The 20,843-nt window shown below is 41.6% G+C and overlaps 2 protein-coding genes across 3 annotated transcripts; one reads left to right on the forward strand and one right to left on the reverse strand.

The window, feature by feature from the left end:
• Positions 1-164: 164 nt before the first annotated feature.
• On the forward strand, positions 165-11,979 carry nudt6 (nudix (nucleoside diphosphate linked moiety X)-type motif 6). 2 transcript variants are annotated; one of them, XM_035669585.1, is made up of 5 exons: positions 165-458; positions 1,455-1,658; positions 7,533-7,588; positions 11,122-11,176; positions 11,566-11,979. In XM_035669585.1, the coding sequence occupies exons 1-5, from the start codon at positions 197-199 to the stop codon at positions 11,946-11,948; spliced, it is 960 nt and encodes a 319-aa protein (XP_035525478.1). In that variant the 5' UTR covers positions 165-196; the 3' UTR covers positions 11,949-11,979. The 2 variants fall into 2 exon arrangements, with proteins under 2 accessions (XP_035525478.1, XP_035525479.1); XM_035669586.1 differs by lacking the exons at positions 165-458; positions 7,533-7,588 and having other exon boundaries at positions 1,458-1,658.
• fgf2 (fibroblast growth factor 2) lies at positions 10,498-19,953 on the reverse strand. Its single transcript, XM_035669587.1, has 3 exons — positions 19,290-19,953; positions 16,439-16,542; positions 10,498-13,730 (listed from the first exon to the last, which is right to left on the reverse strand). Exons 1-3 carry the CDS (start codon positions 19,465-19,467, stop codon positions 13,545-13,547), a joined length of 468 nt encoding a protein of 155 aa, XP_035525480.1. The 5' UTR covers positions 19,468-19,953; the 3' UTR covers positions 10,498-13,544.
• Positions 19,954-20,843: the final 890 nt, after the last annotated feature.

Consider the following 20,843-nt stretch of genomic DNA (forward strand, 5'->3'; position numbering starts at 1 on the left):
CTTTGTTATTGTACAACGAGAGACCATATTGTTTGGTGGCTGGCAACACCTCGAGCTCCTTATACAGAGCATTACGGTATTTATGCAACTTCCAGGGTGAACTTTTACGTAACCCTAGCGCACCACACGCACATGCCGGCTGTAAATAGAGTGAACGCCACCTTTAAGCGGTTGTTAATAGTAACGCAGGAACAACATGGCTGCTCGTGTCTTTGCTGTCAAACTCTTGTCGTCGCTGAGAGGTAACGTCAGCACCGCGCGCTCAGCAGCCCGTGCGGTCGCGTGCAGTGCAGCTCGCGCTCAGCTCCGCACCGTGCACGGGTCAAGTGCTGTGACAGGAACAGTGGACCGGTTCGGTGGAGTCACAGTGGACCGGTTCGGTGGAGTCACAGTGGACCTGGCTCACGTCGGTTTCCCGACGGACATCAGCGAAAGCTCATTCAGCAGCCTCCTGCAAGGTTGGTTGTCCTCAAGTGTGCTGAGTGTGACGGGAAGAGGACAGCTCATGTTTTCACATCAACTCACAACTCACTGACCTCAACCACCGAGCACCGACCAGAACAAATTGTGCCCTAGACTCAGAAAACGTTTTAACATGTGCTCACCATGTATTCAGGCAAGCATGAATCCACATAATGTGTGCCTACTGAAATGACTTGGGACTATGGAAGCATGGGGTGGAATATTGTGGAATTTAGCTTGAAAAATATTTAATAATATAAGTATGTTACTGAATCTTAGATACAGGAAATGTATTTATCCCATTATACTGATGAGGGGAACCAGTCTATACAGAAAAACAATACATCCAGTGTCTTGCTCAATGGTAAAATGGTGCTATTATATCAGCAAGTAACTATTATTTCCATCATTGAATAATCTGCCAGTCAGTTTTCTTGAATAATAAATAGTGAAAATGCCCGTCACAAGGTCCTAGAGCCTAAAACCTAAAGATATTTAATTTATGAAGAGAAAAAGGCTGCAAATTCTCACTTTTAGGCTTAAAGGAGTCAGCATAATCGGAGCAACAGGTCGTGAGAATGAGACTCAAACCTCAAGCCACCAAACCAAAGCATGTTTCTATCTTTGTTGGCTCTGATGGGTTTTCTTTCAGAGCGGGTGGAGCACTAGAACACATTATGTGTCTCATGTACTACTGTCAGGACATAGTGAAAGTTTCAGCTGATGTGACTAAAAGTTGCTGCAGCTTTAAATAGACCATTATTATTCCGAGCTGCATTCTTCCAGTCAGTCTGGGATTCCAACCAGCAACCTTCCACTCTGCTTCCACCATACTGTCATTGTTGCTTTCATCTTGTCTCCAAAATTAGATTAAGCATCAAAAGCAATCTTTCAAATTTCCTGACTCCTGATTCCAGTTTATGATTTAATGAGAAACCTTAAAATAAAGTTTCCAAAGATCCCTGTGAACCTTTAACTTGTATGCTCCGCAGATTCTTTGCTCCAGTGGAAAGCGGAGGGGAAAGTCGCAGTGTGGCTTCGAGTGCCGATCACTCTGAGTCGCTGTGCTGCCGCTGCCTCCGCTCACGGCTTCACCTTCCATCACGCCAAAGACGACCATGCAGTGCTGGCCCTCTGGTTGGGAGAAGGGGAAAGCAGGCTGCCGGGGTTTGCAACTCACCAAATCGGAGTGGCAGGTAGAGATCTTTATCCTGAAAGTTCCTTTTTCACTTTGGAAAATAGTGTTTGACAGAAGGACCGTCCCTAAAGGTCCACTTCCTAGCTTTTCCACTGAGCTTTCAACAGCCTCTCATCAGATCAGGATCTGATGAAGATCTTGAGAGGCAGTTTAGAAAGATATTTTAAGTGTTTGTGCAAACATTCATGAGGTATAGCTTTTGATTATTGATCATTGTCCATATTGACCCGTCCATTCAGGTCAGACAGAGTCAGGGTGCTGCTGGTGTGCATGTTGGCTCACTGGAAAGGCTCTGCTACACTAAATGGAATGGAACCTTAATTAGTATCTTTAATAACACCCGTGTTTACCCTACTATTTCATGTCAAAATGGCTGCTGTGAAAAAGGTCGATCGATTTTATATGTTTGTAAACTGAGGGCTTTGGGCTTTGAACTTTTGATAGAACAAATCAAGACATCTGACATTTCCAGTTTTTTATTAATTGATAAAATAATCAGATAATCAATAATGAGTAATTGTTAGTTGCAGCACTAAAACATCTCAATTCAAGGCCATGTAAGTAGATACATGTATAAATCTATGAATGATTATGTAATTGACTTAAGTTTTTTGTATTTGACTGAACTAAACGAGATAGGCGTGTACCATATTTACTGCACTTTGCGTTCAGTATCATTTGAACATTTTGATTATCAGATCATATAAACTTATTTCATAAATCTAATGGGTATGTGCACCTCGGGCATTTCCTAAACCTGCCCTCCACAGTACAGACTTGCAGCTGTGGCTGGCAGAGCTTCGTCTGGTGTTGCATTACTGCTGACTGACCGAGCCGACCACAGGCTCCATCACTGATGGAAGTAAAGTTGAGCAGTGCTGAAAACTGCTGTCAGGCTGCGCCACAAAGAGCTAAATATGATATAATATAATAATGTAAATCAGATTTTGGAAATGATAACACTAGAGAGACTGATGCAGACATAAGAGAAGCTTCAGGGAGGTTTCAGTCGATACGGAGGTGTGAGTATTTAAGAACAAATCCATGCTGTTACTTCAAAATCATAAGGAACAGTAAGTCAGAAGTAATAAGCTATGACTTACATTAGGTTATCACACAAAAACGACAATAACAATAAGGTTGTTTGTCTGTTGGCCTGTTATCTGTTTTTGAAATTTGGCCCATTTCACTTGCGTAAATGGAAATTCACTCACCAGCATTGTGAGTGCGGGGAGAAGAGCAGCACCAGGAGGAGTTGCTGAGCTGAAGTGTGCAAAGGTTCTGGTTGTCCAGCAGAGGGCAGAGTGTCGTTTATACCTTGCACCAAAGAGTGGATCTACTTGAAGCATGTCAGAACATGTCCAGAGCATCCTTCAGGAGGGAATGGGGTCCTGAAAATCCCCTGTTGTTTCCAGAATGGCCCAATACTGATGAAACTGAGCTCAGGATTCTGAAATATGCAGCCGGTCAGATGATGGGATACTTGTGTGCTCTCAGCTCACTGCTTCGATAAAGAGAACAGCACATAATGATAATTAGAGAATTGTTTTATGTTTCCCAGCTTTTTGTTGTAGTTGTGGCCAATACAGCTATACGTTTAGAGTTTCAGATGGCACTCCCTACCATCCTTATAGAGGCAGTGGATAGAAACCGATTTATAATGATGTGCAGCAGTGGTGGAAGAAGCATTCAGATGCTTTACTTTACTAAAAGTGTCAGTACCACACAGTGAAAATACTCTACTACAAGTAAAGGCCCTGCATTCAAGACAGTAAAGTATGTAGTCCTAATTCTTAGCTGAATTTATTTTAAATATCAAAAGTGAAAGTACTCCGTGTGCTGTCAAATGCTCCCTGTCAGTGTTTTACTATTGAATATGATGTTTTTGGATTAACGTTTCCGGCTAAATTAATGTGTATGTTATTATATATTATATTACTACTACTTTATATACTGTTGGGTTGTTTAATTCATATTCTAGAAGATTATATTAGATTACATTATATGTGTGTAGCATTGTTGTAGTTTAAGAAGTACACGAGTGTGAAATATGAAATATTGTAATCTGAAAAAGAAACTAAAGCTGTCAGACAAATGTAGTGGAGGAAAAAGTGCAATATAAGCCTCTGACATGAAGGAGTAGAAGTATAAAGTGGCACAAAACGGAAAATACTTGAGTAAAGGTACTTAGTCACATTCCACCACTGATGTGCAGTGAGGCAAAGGAAATGTAAGCCCCAAAAGGCCTTTAAAGTGTCCAACCTGAACCCAAAGGTCAAAGTGACGTCCACTGACTATTAAACACTAAGAATTACAAGGTATCATTCAAAACTATCAACTGCAGAGAAAGGTCCAGATTCAGTCAGTTGACTTGCGCTGCTCTGTTTACAGTGGTATGTGGGATGTAACTGAGGAGTCAAGCAGAGTCAAGCAAAACAATAAGTCATGCTGTCCAGAGTGAAGCAGAGAGAACCTGTTTGAGAACTGAGCATAAAAATATCATCTTACACCTCGGAAACAGCCGTTTGCCAAAAGAAATCTTCCACTAAACAACTTTTTCTGGAGCTTTTACTGGAGTCTAGTGGTCGTCTTTAGCGGATAGAGTTGGCTCAGCTTTCACATCAGCCCAATATGGACCTTTGGTGATGTAATCACAGGTGGTTGTTTGTAGGGGAAGATCATAACCCTGGTCTCTGTTCAAAGACGATCAGAATGTCCTCCTCGATCTGGTCAGCTGACTCCTGGTCGATGATGGAGCGCTTTCAGTGGAAGTTCTGTTGAATCGTTGTGGTCTGGTGGTTAAAGACAGCAGATGTCTGCATCTCTTGTTGGGGGGTCTTTGATGCTTTCATCAAATATAGCAGACATTTTCATCATTGATTAATGTGTGGGTCATTTACTTGATTAATCAATTAGTTCTTTGATCTATACAATGTCAGAAAATGGTCAAAAAATGTTGATCATTGTTTCCCAAAGCCAAAGGTGATGTCCTTAGTTGCCGTGTTATAGAGGACAACAGTAAAGAAACCTGAGAATATTCTCATTTGAGAAGCTGAAATTAGATTTTTTTTGGGACTTTTTTTCTTGTGATTAATTTAATAGTTGAAAACAGCTCAAAATGTGATTTTAATCCACTCCAGTGGTGTGTAACATATTTAAAACTTGCTATTTGGTTCCATTGGACTTTCCTGTAAATCTGTTTCCAGTGGAGCACTCATGTTCACAACCTTTAATGGCAGGGATTATTATGCTCAGTAAGATTCAAGTTGTAAAATACAGTCATTTTCCTGTAATTCACAGTGGGTAAGTAGAAGCTGTTTTTCATCCAAGGAAACTAGGCTCAACATCTGTCCTGCTGAAGCCTCCTTGATTATGATGCTGAAATCCTTCCAGCTGCTCTTGACCTCTGACCTCCCAGGACAGGGTTAAGAACTTTGATTTTGTGTCATTAAAATATTACACACTATAATTAATGCTCGTATTCTAAGAACAAGTGTGTTCTGCAGCATCTGAAGCTTTCCACGCTATAATGAGTATCCTGTATCCGCCCAACTAAAGGTTGAGTAAGCTGCCCTCCACAGAGCTTTAACAAGGAGGAAAATAATGAAAATAAATGTTGGATGATATATATACACAGTTAGCATCGTTATTGTGAATCTCCAATCAGTGTTTCATGGTTGAAGGCATCATGTAGTGACTCACTGAACCTTTCAATAATCGTATTTTGTCAAATGAACTAAAAGATAGTCAGGACTGCACGGTCAGCATCACTGTGACCTCACAGTACTGTAGAACTACTGTGAACCTGTAATTATTCTAAAGCCAAAGAGTAGTAGGAGAAGCCTAACGAAATGTGAAATATGAATTAAGAGAAGATATCAAACTTTTTTTTTTTGGCTCTGAAGCAAACTGTGACCTCAAGCGATTAACAGTTTTTTACTACAGAACCCACAATTCCCCTCTGATGATAACTTCTGGGCCTTTTGTCTCATAATTCCTATTCTCCTTTTTTTCCACCTCCTGCTGCTTGTGAGCATTTTGTTTCCTAGACTGAAGGCTACATAATGACAGCCTCCCTCAGCAGCAACCAGGCCTCCTCCTGTCAAGCGCCATATGGCACAGGGATTGGGAATGACATCAGTTTCCACATGGAAGTCCAAGTCAGGCCTTTAAGACGACCCATCCCTCTTTACACATCTGTGACATTCATTTAAGGAGGCCCGTCCCGGTCAGACGGCGCAACCGGAAAAGAAAGTGGCCTGTCCTCCCACCTCCTCCTCATCCACCTCCTCCTCCTCCTCCGGAGCTGTCAGCAGCAACGCATAGCCTCTCTTAGTCACTACCTGCTGCTCAAACAGGAGAGAACATTTGTAAACGGTGAAGCAGGATGTCCACATCATTCACAAGTACAAGTACAGAGTCACTCTGTTCGGATGAAAAAGTAAAGAATTTTGCCTTTAATATATTTGATTTTAACTCCCTATTTTCAGAAATCAACCTGCTTTTTTTTAAGCATCTAACAGTCCATGCGTTACTATTGTGGAACCTTTTTTAAAGAACAAATGCACATGTAGTTCATACTTTTTGAGAAGTAACACGTTTGTCCATACTAACTCTAAATGTAGTTTTGACGTTAAAGCGGCTATAGTCAATATTTTTATATAACCAATGGATCACATATTGGTGTGACTCATCAGTCTGTTTCCAGTCCAGTTACAACAGAACCCAGTGCACACGGCCAGACAACATACAGTGCAAGTTAGCTAGGCTAGCATAGTGATTTAACAGCTAAAGAATCAGATGGAGAAATGAAAACTGTGCTAAAAAGAGAGGGAATATTAGACTGAGGGCTCAGGTTGTGTTGAGTCTGCTGGATGTGTGAATGTGGTGTATGCAAACAAGTTTGTCATAGGAGATCAGGTGTCAATTTTGTTTACAGCTTGTTTTTGCTAAGTGGCCAAAAAATAATTGACTGCAAGTTTAAGGATAATTCCTCTGTATGCTTCAGAGTGCTCGTCAGATGGTGTCTGAGCCTCCTTTCCGACTGAGGAGTAGGAAACTCTAGCTCTAATGTTGTGCGGATGTGTGGGAGGGAGGCGGGGTTTGACCTTGTATCAAGGTCTCTCTTTTTCAATTCACTGTACAACCAAGACCAACACCATGAATCCCTTTGAAGAGAGCCCGACCTAATGTGTCCACAGATATCCCAATTGACACAAAACATCCTCCATCATTCAACCCATCCCTTCCTTCTCCCACCTTCAAGTGTGGCCAATAGGAGCAGCTTTAAACACTTTGCCTTTGGACGCAGTCTCACATGTCAGCGCATTTTGAAGCAGATTGAAGCCTTACAGTAACAGTGCTCTGGGGCTTCTAAAACTGGGATACACTAACGGTAATGTGTGGGGCTTTAGATAAAAGTCAAGTGGCTGACAAGTTATTACTCCTTTGTTTAGATTTTAGTATAGCCAGTTCTCAAACTGTGAAGTGGCCATACCAAAATTAAAACTAAACTAAAAATCCCAACTTTTCTAGATAATGAGCAACAAGCCCAGCAGTATTACAGTCATTTACTTGACTGGTTTGTCTGTGGACTGGTTTGATCTGTAACAGCATGTTAGAAAATGTAAAGTGTACAGGGCAGCTGCTGTGTTTGAGGCCTGACAGAGGCTCGGCTCCAGGACTTTTCCTCCACGTGGTGCAGGTTTAATGTTGTGTCCAACCTAATAATTAACTTTGAGCTAGACTGCCAACAGGTCTCCCTTTTTAAATTGTTCTCACAGCATTTCAGTGAAAATGTGAAACCAGCTTAGGTGCTTGCAAAAACAAAGAATTCAATGAATGTGTAATTGATTTGGTTTGTTTTGTCCAGGCGCAGTTGTTGATGAATCCAGTGGAAAAGTTCTAGTCGTCCAAGACAGAAACAAGGTAGATGTGTCACTTTATTGTTTGAACAAACCGCACATTGTAACTAGTCGCACTGCATCACATTTACTAAAGATAAAATACGTAGTTTTTATCGCCATTTAAAATTGCCATTTTATTCAGTGAGTTGTATGTTGCCTCTGTTGATCCAGTCGTGGGTGGAAATCCTCTCAGACCTTCAGCTCCTCTCACACTTAACATAGCTCCACACAACATTAGTTGACCTCAAGCAAACACGGTGTTTACACGAAGCTGAATGCACTCAAACAACTCTGTGAGCGTGCGTCTCCGTCAGCCCTCACAGAGCCCCGCTGTAGTGCTCGACTTGTTAGGAGGCTGACTCAAGACAGGCCTCTTTTTAAAAAGGCTTTCTACACAGATTTGTTTGCTTTCACATTTCGCCAAAACAAGACTGCAGCCAATTTGAAATGGAGACTGCACCAAGATGCTGCAATTTGGAAACCATTTATATTTTAAGATAAACCAGCTTACCGGACTTGACATAAATGAGGCAACAAGTAAAGACCCTTCCACACAAGCTCTGCCTTCCGTAAGCTAAACAGAACAAATGTTTTGGTAAAGGCAGCAGCTTCTGTCCTTTATACAACATAATATTTTGTAATGTGACCCCACACCAACACCACTACTGCTACAGCTGCCAAAACTTTGACGCATCATACGTCAGCAGGTCCTGGCATCATGCAACCCATGTAACATAATATACACCAGTAATGATATAATGCACAGTGCCACTGGAGCATCAGCTGCCTGCACACATTAACCCTTAACAACATCCCACTATACTGTTCCCATTACATGGTATATGTCGCTAGTATGTTAATGCAATTAAACACACAGCCAAACTCGATTTTCACGAGCCAGGAAGTGAGCGCCTTGCTCCTTTGTTGACCATCTTCACGTATAAAGTGAAAACTGTAATAAACCACAGACACAAAGAAGTCATAGTGTAGCATAGCTAGCACCACAAAGTTACTGTATGGTTACAAAACAGCTGGCCAATAAGTGCTAACGCGAGCCACAGAACTACATGCAAATGATATGCTAACATGGTCATACATTAGCATCTAGTCTAACATTATGGAAAATTAGCATCAGTGTGACATCAGAGCAAATTCCTGTTAATGCTGTGTCATTCTGCATATCAAAACCAACACTGTACACAGAAAGTAAACCAAGTCAGCTATACACGTTACATAAGATAGAAAAACAACCAAAAAATGCCAGCACAGGGTTACAGTGGTTACCTGAGCATCACAAACTGTTACCACAGTAACAATGATGGTTTCACTGCACAGGCAACATATTGTATCGTACAAGGAAATGATGTACTACACATTCTGAAATAACCGAATATAAAATGTGTGTAGAAACTTTTTCTAATTATTCATTAGTCAATAGACACAAAATACAAGACTAAAATCTAGGTTTGATTCATTGTTTACATCACCTATCAAGCAAACTCTGCTTAGAGCTAGTCAAATGTGAGGATTTGCTGCTTCTGTTTTATTTCATTAATTGTATCTTTGGAGTTTTGACTGATTGAACATAACAGCACATTGGAAGATGTCATTCTGGGCTCCAGGAAGTTGCAACGGGACTTTTTGTTTTGACTGTCTTTTGACATTTTATAAACCAAGCAATCACTACAATTATCTGTAGCTTCATAGATAATGAAAGCAATCCTCAGTCGTGTTCCAAAGAGCAGAGTCTAACCCTCGACAGCAACATGAACACATGTGCCATCACTCATTGTCAGAGAGCCATAAACTTGCAAAAGGCTGAACCTCCAGAGGAAGAAAACATTTCAGGGTTCAAATGTCTGCTGGAAAGAAAATAAATGATCTCTCCCCGAACAACACAACAGAAAGTATTACGGTTCTGCTAGAGTTTCCATAACGCATCGCAAGACACAGCACCGCCATTTATCACAACATGAATCATTTTTCTCCACGCTGTTGTTGGTCTTCAACTGATTCCCCAAATCAGAGGGAGGCCCTCCTCTACTGTAATCGGGGTGGAATCTCAAAGACAGACATTTAAAAGCTAAATCTATCTGCAAGCAACATTTGACACCATAGGGCAATCTATGGCATTTGGCCAAGGTTTAGGGATTTAAATAATGTAAATCCTTCTGTGGCATTAAATATGTCAATTAATGGGCAACAACCCCCCTAATTTGCAGTCTGTTTAATTCTCTTTGGTGTCTCAGCAGTTCCAGTAAAAATAGCCCAACACGTTTACTGTAAATTCTCAATCCAATGACAAATATAGTTCACATTATAAGTGACAGATTTTCAAGCGGGCCTGTCTGCTGGCCTTTTTTTTTTTTTTTTTTGCACACAGCATGTAATGTGTGCCCCAGCCGGGAATCTTAAGAGCATGTAATGTATCTTAATGGCTTTGGTCCAGAAGCAGAGGGAAGCAGTTAGTGGCCTGGACGTGTGGGGAGTGTTTTATCTCTTCCTCTCCTCCTCCTCCTCCTCCTCCTCCCCATCGAGCTGTTTACTGGAAATGGGCTTTATAACAGTCTGGCCCTTGGCAGTAGAGCGTCTCTGGCAGACTGAGCCAGCTCAGAGCTCACGAAGGGTTACGAACTTCCTGAGGAAAAAGCAGGACATTATCGCTCTCACATCTGTACAAAAGATAAGTGACAGATCCCCAATGGGCCGAAGGTAATTTCATCCATCGCGGAGCTGAATGATGCAATGAGCGCCAACGTTTAATTTAACCATCGTCCGATGACATTTACACATCATTTCCCAGTAGATGCAGTGCGAACAGTTTGCATATGGCCGCCATCCTCCCAGCAAGTGTTTCTGCCGTTATTATTTTCACATTGAGCTCTGACAGATCTTGGGGATGAGATGTTTGACTGTGAAAAACCACACTGATTAGAGTTACACAAAATCTCTTTATTTCTTTCCTTCCAGCACATTTTAGAAACAGCTCCAAAAAATATAGCATTTTGTTGACAATACATGAAAATAAATGCTGTAGTGCATTTGTGGTCCTCACAAAGAGAGGATTTGCAAAATAAGGAAAATATAAGATGAAGTAGCATTTCTGGAAAAAAAAAAGAAGCGCTGTATACAAAATTCTTTAAGTAACTACAAAAATATATACACAACACTGACATCATAATTTATCCAGCAGCATACTGTTATTAAATATCAAGGATAAGTGGTGAAACAGTTTTGGAAGACACACTTCACCGCATCAAATGTAGAAGTCTCCAGAGTGAGGCACTAAATATAAAACATAAAATGAAAGGACGCTCAGATGAGAGCATTAAACATCTCTCTGCCTGTATAATTATTAGTTCAGATACATAAGATGATCCTTGGAACAACTACTTACTGTTATTATCTCAAATAAAACAACTGCTGCCACGCTGTAAGATAGAGCCACGGGATGGCATTGGCAGATTTTAAGATTGACATTGATATTACTCTAAGATACATTTACAGCAGTGCCATCTATCGCAATTGTTGTTTAACTTTGCTCTTGTATTTCAGACAAAGAATGCTTGGAAGTTCCCCGGTGGCTTGTCTGATCCAGGAGAGAATATCGGTGAGTGTCACGCTCAACAGAGAAAAACAAAAAAAAAACTAATACAGTACATCTAGCTAAATCCTTCAATTGTAGTATTATGCTTAAAGGTGATACATTCATTCGAACTGTTCAAAATAATGCACGATATATACGCAAAGAATTATATCTCCAAATTCACCTTTTTAAACACTTCAGAAGCAGCTTTAATGTTATACACATGACCCACCCCAAAAAAGCAGCGTCAAATGTTTGTCTTTACAAAAAATATATGTATTTTCCCTTTTTCCCACATCTGAATATCAGTCTGCAAGGTGACTCTGACATAGGAACACAAATATATTCCTTTTTGTCAGGATCTTTGAAATGCTTCCACATGCGTTTATTTCTAATATATAAATCTCCCTCAGGTGCCACTGCCGTTCGCGAAGTGTTCGAGGAAACCGGCGTTCGCTCCGAGTTCAGGTCCCTGCTCAGCATCCGGCAGCAGCACAACCACCCCGGCGCCTTCGGCATGTCGGACATGTACATCATCTGCCGACTCGGCCCGCTCAGCTACGACATCAATTTCTGCACTCAGGAGTGTCTGCGCTGCGAGTGGCTGGACCTCGCCGAGCTGGCCGAGACCGGCGACACCACGCCCATCACCTCTCGCGTAGCCAGGCTTCTTCTTCACGGCCTGGAGCGGGGCTTCCACGAGATCGACCTCACCATGGAGGAGCTCCCCGCTGTCTACTCTGGGATGTTTTACCAGCTTTACCACAGACAGCTTCCTCCGACACTAAAATCCTAGCGACCCGTCATCAGACCTGATGGGGTTAGCATATCATGGCTAGCTCTGTTGACACATGGTTGTCAGTATAACTCATATTTAAAGTGTATTTATGACTGGAATTATGTTTGCCGTGTGTTTCACACACTCACTGTTACTGTTGCAGAAATGCGGTTAAATACTGTGAACTACAAGATTCACTTTTTTGGTTTTTATAAAATTGTGGTACCTGCGTGACAACACTTTTTGGCGGCCATGTTGGAATTCCACTATTGTCGGGCAACAGTGGCTGCAAGCAGCTGATTTTAAAGGTACAGTTCTGCTGTACTTTTAACTGGGAACAGGTCATTTTGTGACCAGTATTGAGATTTCAGCTTGTTAACAAGCTAACCACTGATTCAGCTGACTGCTAATGGTAGTGGCTAGTTGCTGCAATATTAATATTGGCTGCCTTGTTAAAACTGTTAAGAAAAGTCATATTTTTGTTGACTGCTTTTCTGTCGTTGAATTAAGCATTATTGACAACAATTAGTGTATTTATAAGTTACGCTCCAGTGCCATGCAACTTGGACTTTTTTAGAAATCTCAAACTATACACTTACAACAGGGTAACGCAGTTCTATCAGAAAAAGAGAAGCTCAGGAAACCTGTTCTGTACCCATTAAAGGTCACTGTGTAACATTTAGGAGGATCTATTGTCACAAATAGAATATAATATTCATAGGTATGTTTTCATTAGTGTATAATCACATAAAAACAGGAGTCGTCCTGTTTTTTTTATACCTTTTTAGAATGAGCCTTTTATATCTACAGAAGCTTTCCATGAAGTTCTCCATGTTGAACTGCCATCTTTCTACAGTAGCACAGAAGGGACAAACCAAACACTGGCTCTAGATAGGGTATTTCGACAGAGAGCGAAGCGAGGGAGTTCCCACACACTGGTCCTTTAAAGTAAGCTATTGAGAAGTGTAAAGTAGAAAATAACGTATAAGTAGTGCTTGGGTTTTGATTTTAGTGTGTTTAGTGCGCTTAGTTTTGATTTTGTCAAACATTTTGTATCACAAGATCAGAAATTCAGTTCAATCCCTTCTCTGCGAGTTACAATAATGTGGGATTTGAGTGCATTTCCTGAAAGCCTTGTATCTAGGAGACATGTATTAATATTCTGCTCTGACCTACATCTTGCAGCTGAACTCAGACGGCAGCTTGCGCAGTCAGAAGCTGAGCGGTAGGAAGCACACTCGTGATCAGAAGGTTTCCGCTTTAAATCCCTCAGCCAGAGAGGGGAGATGTGTGTGGGTAAAATGAACTATTAATGCTGTAGGGGTGCACTTGAACGAGACGCCTGGCTCCAGTTAGATGCCCTAGTTTAGCAGTTGGTTTGTCTGGTATATTTTTCTGGGAAGCAGCCAGGTGTGAATGTGTAGCACTGTTTGAAAGTGAAACTGAGTAAGAGCAGACATGTTGAGGGTAAAAACTAACTCTTAGGATATAACAGTCAGAAAGCATCACAGCTATTTTGGGCAATGTTGATGGAACGCTTTGTCTACATTGCCGTCACATCTTCTTCATTGTTGCTGCCAATAAGACCTTAATATCTGTCAACCAGATCCCAGACTAGCACTTGGCAGACATTGGAAGGAAGAGAATGGCCTTTTGACCCGGTCCAGTTTTGCTTCCAGACTTGTACTGGCCAGTCCGCTTCAGTGCCACGTACATGTTTGGGTACTTCCTGGAGCGGTAGGTGTTGTAGTTGTTGCTCTCAAGCCGCTCTAAGAAGTGGCATTCATCTGTTGCTCGTCTCTGGAGAGAAAGACACAGAGGAATAGCAGATAAGTTTCATTTGATGTTCACTGTGCTGAATGTAACTCTGCTGTTCAGTGAGGAACGGTGGGGGGGTGCGGGAGATTTAAACAGGGAGTCGGCCTGCTGGGAGGGTTAAATCTGCAGGCTTTTGCTTACAGGACAAAGAACTACTGGGACTCCCTGTCGCCCCAATACACATAAAGTAGCTTGTAGCTTGAGGAAATGTAAGAAACTGTGAAACTAGTCTGTATTATGGTGGAGGCTATGCTGTATGGCGGTGCTCTCCTCCTCATTTACTGTATTTCAACAAATAGAAGCTGAAGTCATTCATAGTGTACTTAATAAAATGCTTCAGTGTTCACTTCCAAAATATTAATAATCCTCTATTTGTGCTTATGAATTTCTGGATAAAGTCCACCTGAGGGACATCTGGTTACTTGTAGCAGCATTTCAACAACTACGTTATTTCATTTGAAAGATATTTGATTGGATTTGTTTAATATATGTTGTTGGAAAGGGAGAAAATGTGTAATGCTGACATTTTATGACATTAAATTACCACATAAAACAGCCCGAACTAAATGCCACCTTTATTTTGAAGAAGACTGTTGTAGAATGATTTCTGCTAGGTGTTTCACACGTATACACTAAAGAGATTTGTTCAAAGGGAACCAGGCATAAACAGGGACATTATTGCAGCTGTACTCTGTTTTTACTCATGATTAAACATTAAACATCGGGGTGAATGGGCTAAAATGTTGAAGAATTTATACAAATCCTGAAACTAAAATAAACAAATAAAGATTGCTTTGATGAACTTGAATTTGATAGAAATGAATTGGCTCTGGTGTTGTTATTGACCATATCTATTTTTAGTGTTTTTAACATTGTGCTTTGTAGAGAATATGAAGAAAACATTAACTACTGAACGCCTGGCCAAAATCTCGCTGGGCGTTAACCGCTCTACACCCTGTCCAACAAGAGGCTTTTGTTTAAGTTTTCTGTTTTTAGTCGACCGTGACTGCACAGCGATGGAGCTATTAGTCTAAAGTCCTGTTCTTTCAACTGTAACAACCACCTAGGGCTACTTTTGTTCACTTCATTATGCAAAATCAGTAACAATAATCCTCCATCAGTACTGAAAATGTGCAACAGTAAGCATAACAGCAGTGGAGGTGCTCATGTGTGCTGATTTTTTTTATTTTATTTCTGCAGTTGGAAGACCACTGAACCATTAGTCACCCAAGTTAGTACACACCCAGACATAGGGAGGACACTGATAAACACAGAGGTGTCCAATTAATTGTTGTATCCAGGCTTTTATTTTACATTCATGAAAAATATATATCTAATATGTTGTTTGTTAAAGTTTTAGGGTGGAATAAATCTTGAAAATAAGTCTAATCTTCTCATCTTATCTGCATTTAATCATCAATTATAATAGCAAAAATATAACAGGATGTAAAATAAGACGTGCAAGACCAGGCTGGAGTCACGTCCAGCCCAGAGGGGGAAAAGATTTCATTTATTTGGCAATTACAATGTTAATCTTCATATAAATCAACAAATGGTAATAATATTTTGTGGGTTTTTAATGATTTTCTACACAGAAGTTAAGAGAGACGCCTTGGGTGGCAGCTGCTGTAGCTTCTCATTAGGAGGAAATGCCTCCTGCCAATTACATGGATTGTGGACAAGCCTTCACAACCACCCAACCACATCAGTCACCACCACTTCACACTTCCACTGCCGCTGTGAGCAACAATGTTGTGGCGGTCTCGCCTGTATTCGTCTCCCAGGTCCGAGTGTTTGCTCAACCCTCCACCTTCCCTATCACCCCCGTGACTCTCAGGTTGTCCCCGGAGATCCCAAAAAATTCACAATAAAATACCTGCTTGCTCGGGTCTCCCCAAGCAACGTCTAGACACTTAGACATTCTGTCCTCTATCCTGTTTCCATGGGCCTGACTTTTACAAAGATGCCACTGGAGTGTGATCATCAAAACATTATGCTGTTGCTACTGCATGAAGATTATCACAATAATTATCATAGTGGTATAATTCCATTAAGAATTCCAAGTGCTCTCTTCTCACTGAATTGGGAATGGGAATATAGATTATTGTGTTAACCCAAATAAGCTGCATCTTATTTACTGCTTATTTCAAAGGCAGTATTGGTCTTGGGTTGAAATCAAATCCAAAGTCATCTAAGATCGGGATTTTAACACTCCAAGCCGTTGGCCACAGCTGCGCGGCTGAGGCAGTGTGAGCGCCGAGGACGAGACTCAAGAACGGAAAGAAAGACAAATGGTCGAACTGACTGGATTTGGGAGAGATGCCTCGGTTGAATCACTTAGACTTGTCCCAGTCTAATGTCTAATAGTGGTAACTGTGATGAATGAGTGTCAACCTAATTACTTCCCTTCGCTGAAGGGGGATTGCTTGTGGAGTGGCTGGTAAACATTTGTTTTCCAAAATATTGAAGCCTCAATTCTGCTGGCGCCAGCACACTGGGGTCAACTTACTTCTCAGCCAACCGGAAGAACTCTACAGTAAGTGTTGGATACAGATTTGTGAAAAGGACAGCCCATGAAAAACTCTTTAAACCCTTTCAGGAAATTCTGTTTGATTATTTCACTGCACTGCATTTACAGCCTCTTCAAAAAAGGTTTTGTTATTGGAAAGATGATAATCCCATTCACTCACCGCTCCAAACAGTCGTCCGTCTCTGTTCATGGCCAGATAGCGGTTAGCACAAACCCCTTTGATGACCACCTCCCCCACTGAGGTCGCCTGGAGTTGAAGCTTTACTGAGGAAAAAGACAAAAGTTTATTTGAACTAAATGAGCAAATCCAGAGCTCATTTGTAGTTTGCTTGCAGGATGTTGAATCCAACGGAAAATATTATTTGCTTATGTGTTTAATACATGTGTTTTATGTGAAAGATCAAATATCCTAGGTACTGGATTCCTACATTTTATCACAATGAAACAGTAAGTGAATGTACAGTATTCTATGGCTACATCAATGGCACGCTTCACTCTGAACTCTCTAAGTTTTGTTATAACTAATCTACTCCTGGACACAGCAACTCAAGAATCACAGTAAAGACACTACGTGAGGCGTTTTAATATGACATCTTTACCTACAGTACAACAGACACCAGTGAGACGATCATGGCCAAAAAGAATGGCAGTCTGTGCTAACAACTGCTTGCTTGCTAATGTTGAATTTTGGAGGGAAAACTGGTGATGTGCTTCATAGTACAAACCAGGAAGAGGAATCTAATCGTCAAGAGCAAAAAGAAATATATATATATATTGACACTTAAAGCTGCTTTGATCAATTTAAGGCCACTAGGGGGCATTGCGACCAAAACAAGCTGACAGGTACACGGCACAACATATCATCATAACATAATGAATGTAAGTCCAACATTCACTCTAATCCACCAACTCTGAGGACTTTATCTGGCTCTTAAGCTGGTAGATTCTTCCTAACGTGCTAGCAACTAACTTTGTCTGCCGCATGGTGTTGGTAGTTCGAGATTAAGAGCGATGAGAGTGAACCATGCAGTAGCCTAAATGTGCTGTAAAAACGAAACAATAGATCCATTGAAAAAAAGATGAGCCTAAATACATGTATGTATTTATTTTCATATAGCCAAACATCAGGTCATGGTCCTTCACCTGCTAGCACAGAAAAATGAACTGCCTTTTTGTTGTGGCTTTCCTCCATGTTTTGGCTAACACTGGCTGAAGCTCTGTCTGCAGTTAATGGATGAAACACCAGTGATGCCACTGATGACAATAAGCTAACACACATCAGCAACTGAACAGTAGTATCACCCTGTGGCTGATAGCAGTCTGAGCACACAGTACCTGTTGGCCATGTGACAGCCTCCTCACAGATGTATCGAAACCATCTCCACATTTTTTGTTTTGTCCACACCGCTTGCCAAGAGAGCATACTTTGCATGATGAATGAAGCCAAACCACCAAAAAGGAAGCAGGGGCCCCATGAGGTAAATTAGGGGATCTGTCTAGAATTAATCCACATTAAGACTTCAGATAGACACACATCTGTCTAAAGTTACGCTTTAACATCTGAATGAATCATGTCCCAGATCAAAGAGGTGTTCTTCCCTGAAAGAAATGTATAATTGGTGTGAGTGTGCTGTGGTGTGTTCAATGTTTACTGGGCATATCATGTCTCACAGCTATTGGGAATATAGGAAACCTTTCCCCCAACTGTTCTCTGGTTCAGTGTGGTCCTATCTGTAATTGTGCCCTGGGGTCGATGCAATTTGTGACAATATTGTCCCCAGAAACTTTTGGGATTGGAAGTTAAGAACACGACTGTGATGGAGAAGAGTCCCATCTACATAAGCACAAAAAACAGCTTGAGGATCCTTGGATATATTGGGTAACTTTTTTCACTATAAGTTCCAATTCTAACTGGCAGGTATGTTTAGTTGTCCAAAAGGTTGGCAGGACTACTGCAGCCTTAACAAAAGAACCATTGATGAAGCACAGCTCAGGTCACATTAACTGTAAGAAACCATTACGGTAAAAAGCTAAATGATTAATACTGATTCCTGTTTTATGACTCATTATGTTTATATTCCCTTCTGAGCCCATACCAAGTGTTTGATATCCAGAATAACAGGAAGTAGTTTTTTTTTTTTTTTAAGAAAAACCACATCATCTCAACAAGGTTAATCTCCTGGTTCATTTCACAAATACTGTAAGTAATTAAATTATTCTAAAAATAGCTCCTCTGTCCTTGAACTGGTTCCACATCAGGCATTTGTTTGGGCGCACAAAATGTCACACTGCATCTTGGGCAATACACTTCCAAACACATTTTCTTCTGGAAAAAAACCCAATTTCATTATCCCACTCTTCCCCTCCTACTTACTGATGTAACACACTTAAAAGTAATGAGTGATAGAGGCACTGACGGGTACCACAGTTGCCCAGGCCTAACACGTTAATGTCTCCACTTCAATAGTTGACTGAAACATTAGGAAAGCCTAAAACTCCTTTCACTTTCTATATACATACTGATTGATTGGTGATGCTGATGAGTGGTAAAAAGTATATTTTGTTATAGTTTACATGTATTACTGGCAAATGTTCCTTCGCCCCAAACACTGACAGGGACTCTAAATCAGGAATACACTTCTTCTGGCTTTTATCTCCATGTTATGCTGTCTTGTGTGACGTAAACCACACAGTGAGCAGTGTATATGGCTGTGACTCAGCATGGTGATCTACATTTACTAAAAACATATTCCATCAAAGTTCCCATTGATCAAGAAACTTTGAAGTGTACGTCTCTTGAACTGGAGTTATTACACTTTCCAGAAGTAGACCTACGCACATTTTGGTGTTTACAAGTGGAGAATGAACCTCAGTAGGCTGGAAAATTCACATCGTTCCTCCATGATTGCTTTTTTTTTGTTTCACTCCTACTTCCCTGTTGCATTAAAAAGAACATAAAGAAGCTTTGTGTGCTTTGCAAAGCAAAGAAGAGGGGGACTGGAAGCACTTACTGTGGGGGTCGTTCTTCTCCCGGATCCCATCCACTCCCCCGTCAGACTTTATCCTCAAGAAGAAGCCCCCGTTTTTACAGTACAGCCTTTTGGGTTCCTTAAAGCTCCCGGGAGGAAAGCCGCCACTGCCGCCGTCTTCAGGTGTGGAGGGAAGTGTTGTGATTTCTCCCGTGGCCATCTCCTCCTCTTTCCCCGCTTTCCGGCGACTGCTTCGTCTCCTTCTTGAGCAGTGCAGGAGCCCCACTGTGGCCTCCCACCTCCCACTAACCGTTGCCTGTTCCCTCCTCCCCTCCTTCACAGGGCTTCACACAAACTGATTCTGCTTAACCCCAGAGGTCAGTTTGCTGGAACACCCCCCTCTCAGGGCAGCAAGTGCCCTCTCAGTCCTGTCAATGTGAGGCAGAAGGACTCCTAAACGCTTCCACCTAACAGCAAACGTCTAAATCTACCATCTGTAGCTGCTCGTCTGTTGTTTGTAGAGCTGGCAGCTGCTTTCCCAGTGTACTTTGAGCACACTGGTAGGGGGGATGCATTCGGGTTCCCCCTCTCTTCCACTCTTCTTGCAATGAAGTGTTTAAATCAGGGCAGCTGGCTTAGATCTGTGTGGAAGGCTTTCCCCTTTGGGCCTCAGTTCGCATGCGCCCTAGGAGCACCAACACACATGCTCACGCCCACTAATGCTCACGGATTTAACCAGCCAACCCAGCAGAAGTCAAGAAAGGAGAGGAGGGCAAGCAGAGGGGGACGTGCAACTTGGACTGTGTCACCGAAACCCCTTAAGAGCGCAAAGAGCAGCTGCCAGCATGTGAACAGAACCAGTGCTTTCATTCATGCAGTCTGTTTAAGAGCAAGAAAAGAGACGTAAAAAGAAAGCCAGCACAGCCGGCTTTTTAATGAATCACTTGGTGCTATTCATAGGTAAAACACAACAATGTGAAGTAGAAATGCCAGCAGACTGGCAGATGAAAAAGCCTACATCACGAATGAGTGATTTTAATTGCTATTTCCAACTTCCTCAGAATGGAGGATCAGTGATGGGAGTTATTATTGCAGGATTTGTTTCTTTTTCGACTTTAGGACCAACAAGGCCATCCATTTGTCAGAATGGGCACTCACTGGTCTGGGCTTCTGGTTAAAAGTAACCACATCTGAAACTCCTGTTGGATCAGTAGAAAGTCAGCTGTGCTCTCGGTTGACGTCATGTTGGTGACCCTCCCCGAAACTGGTCAGTGAAACGTCTGACATCCAACCAGGCCAGCCAGGCCATACGGGTGACTAAGGCCGGAGACTTGAATAGTTGTAAGACTTGAAGTCAAAATAGGAGTCCAACCACAGGAGGGGTTCAGATGGTTTGGGCATCCTCGGGATCCATTTCCTGGAACTGTATCAATCGAGAGCTCTCCAAAAAGACACTCTATCCAATATTTATGTGGAGTGGGATTGCTGAATGCACATATTTTGTTTGGGCAAAATCCTCAAAGGAAGTGTGCCAAGTATACCATTACTGAGCCCCACCTATACAGTACAATACAAATGTAAGAATGATAATAATTA

Source organism: Morone saxatilis, unplaced genomic scaffold (assembly GCF_004916995.1).
Source record: "Morone saxatilis isolate NCDOM2014 unplaced genomic scaffold, NCSU_SB_2.0 Contig22, whole genome shotgun sequence".
In the NCBI taxonomy this organism is placed as follows: Eukaryota; Metazoa; Chordata; class Actinopteri; family Moronidae; genus Morone; species Morone saxatilis.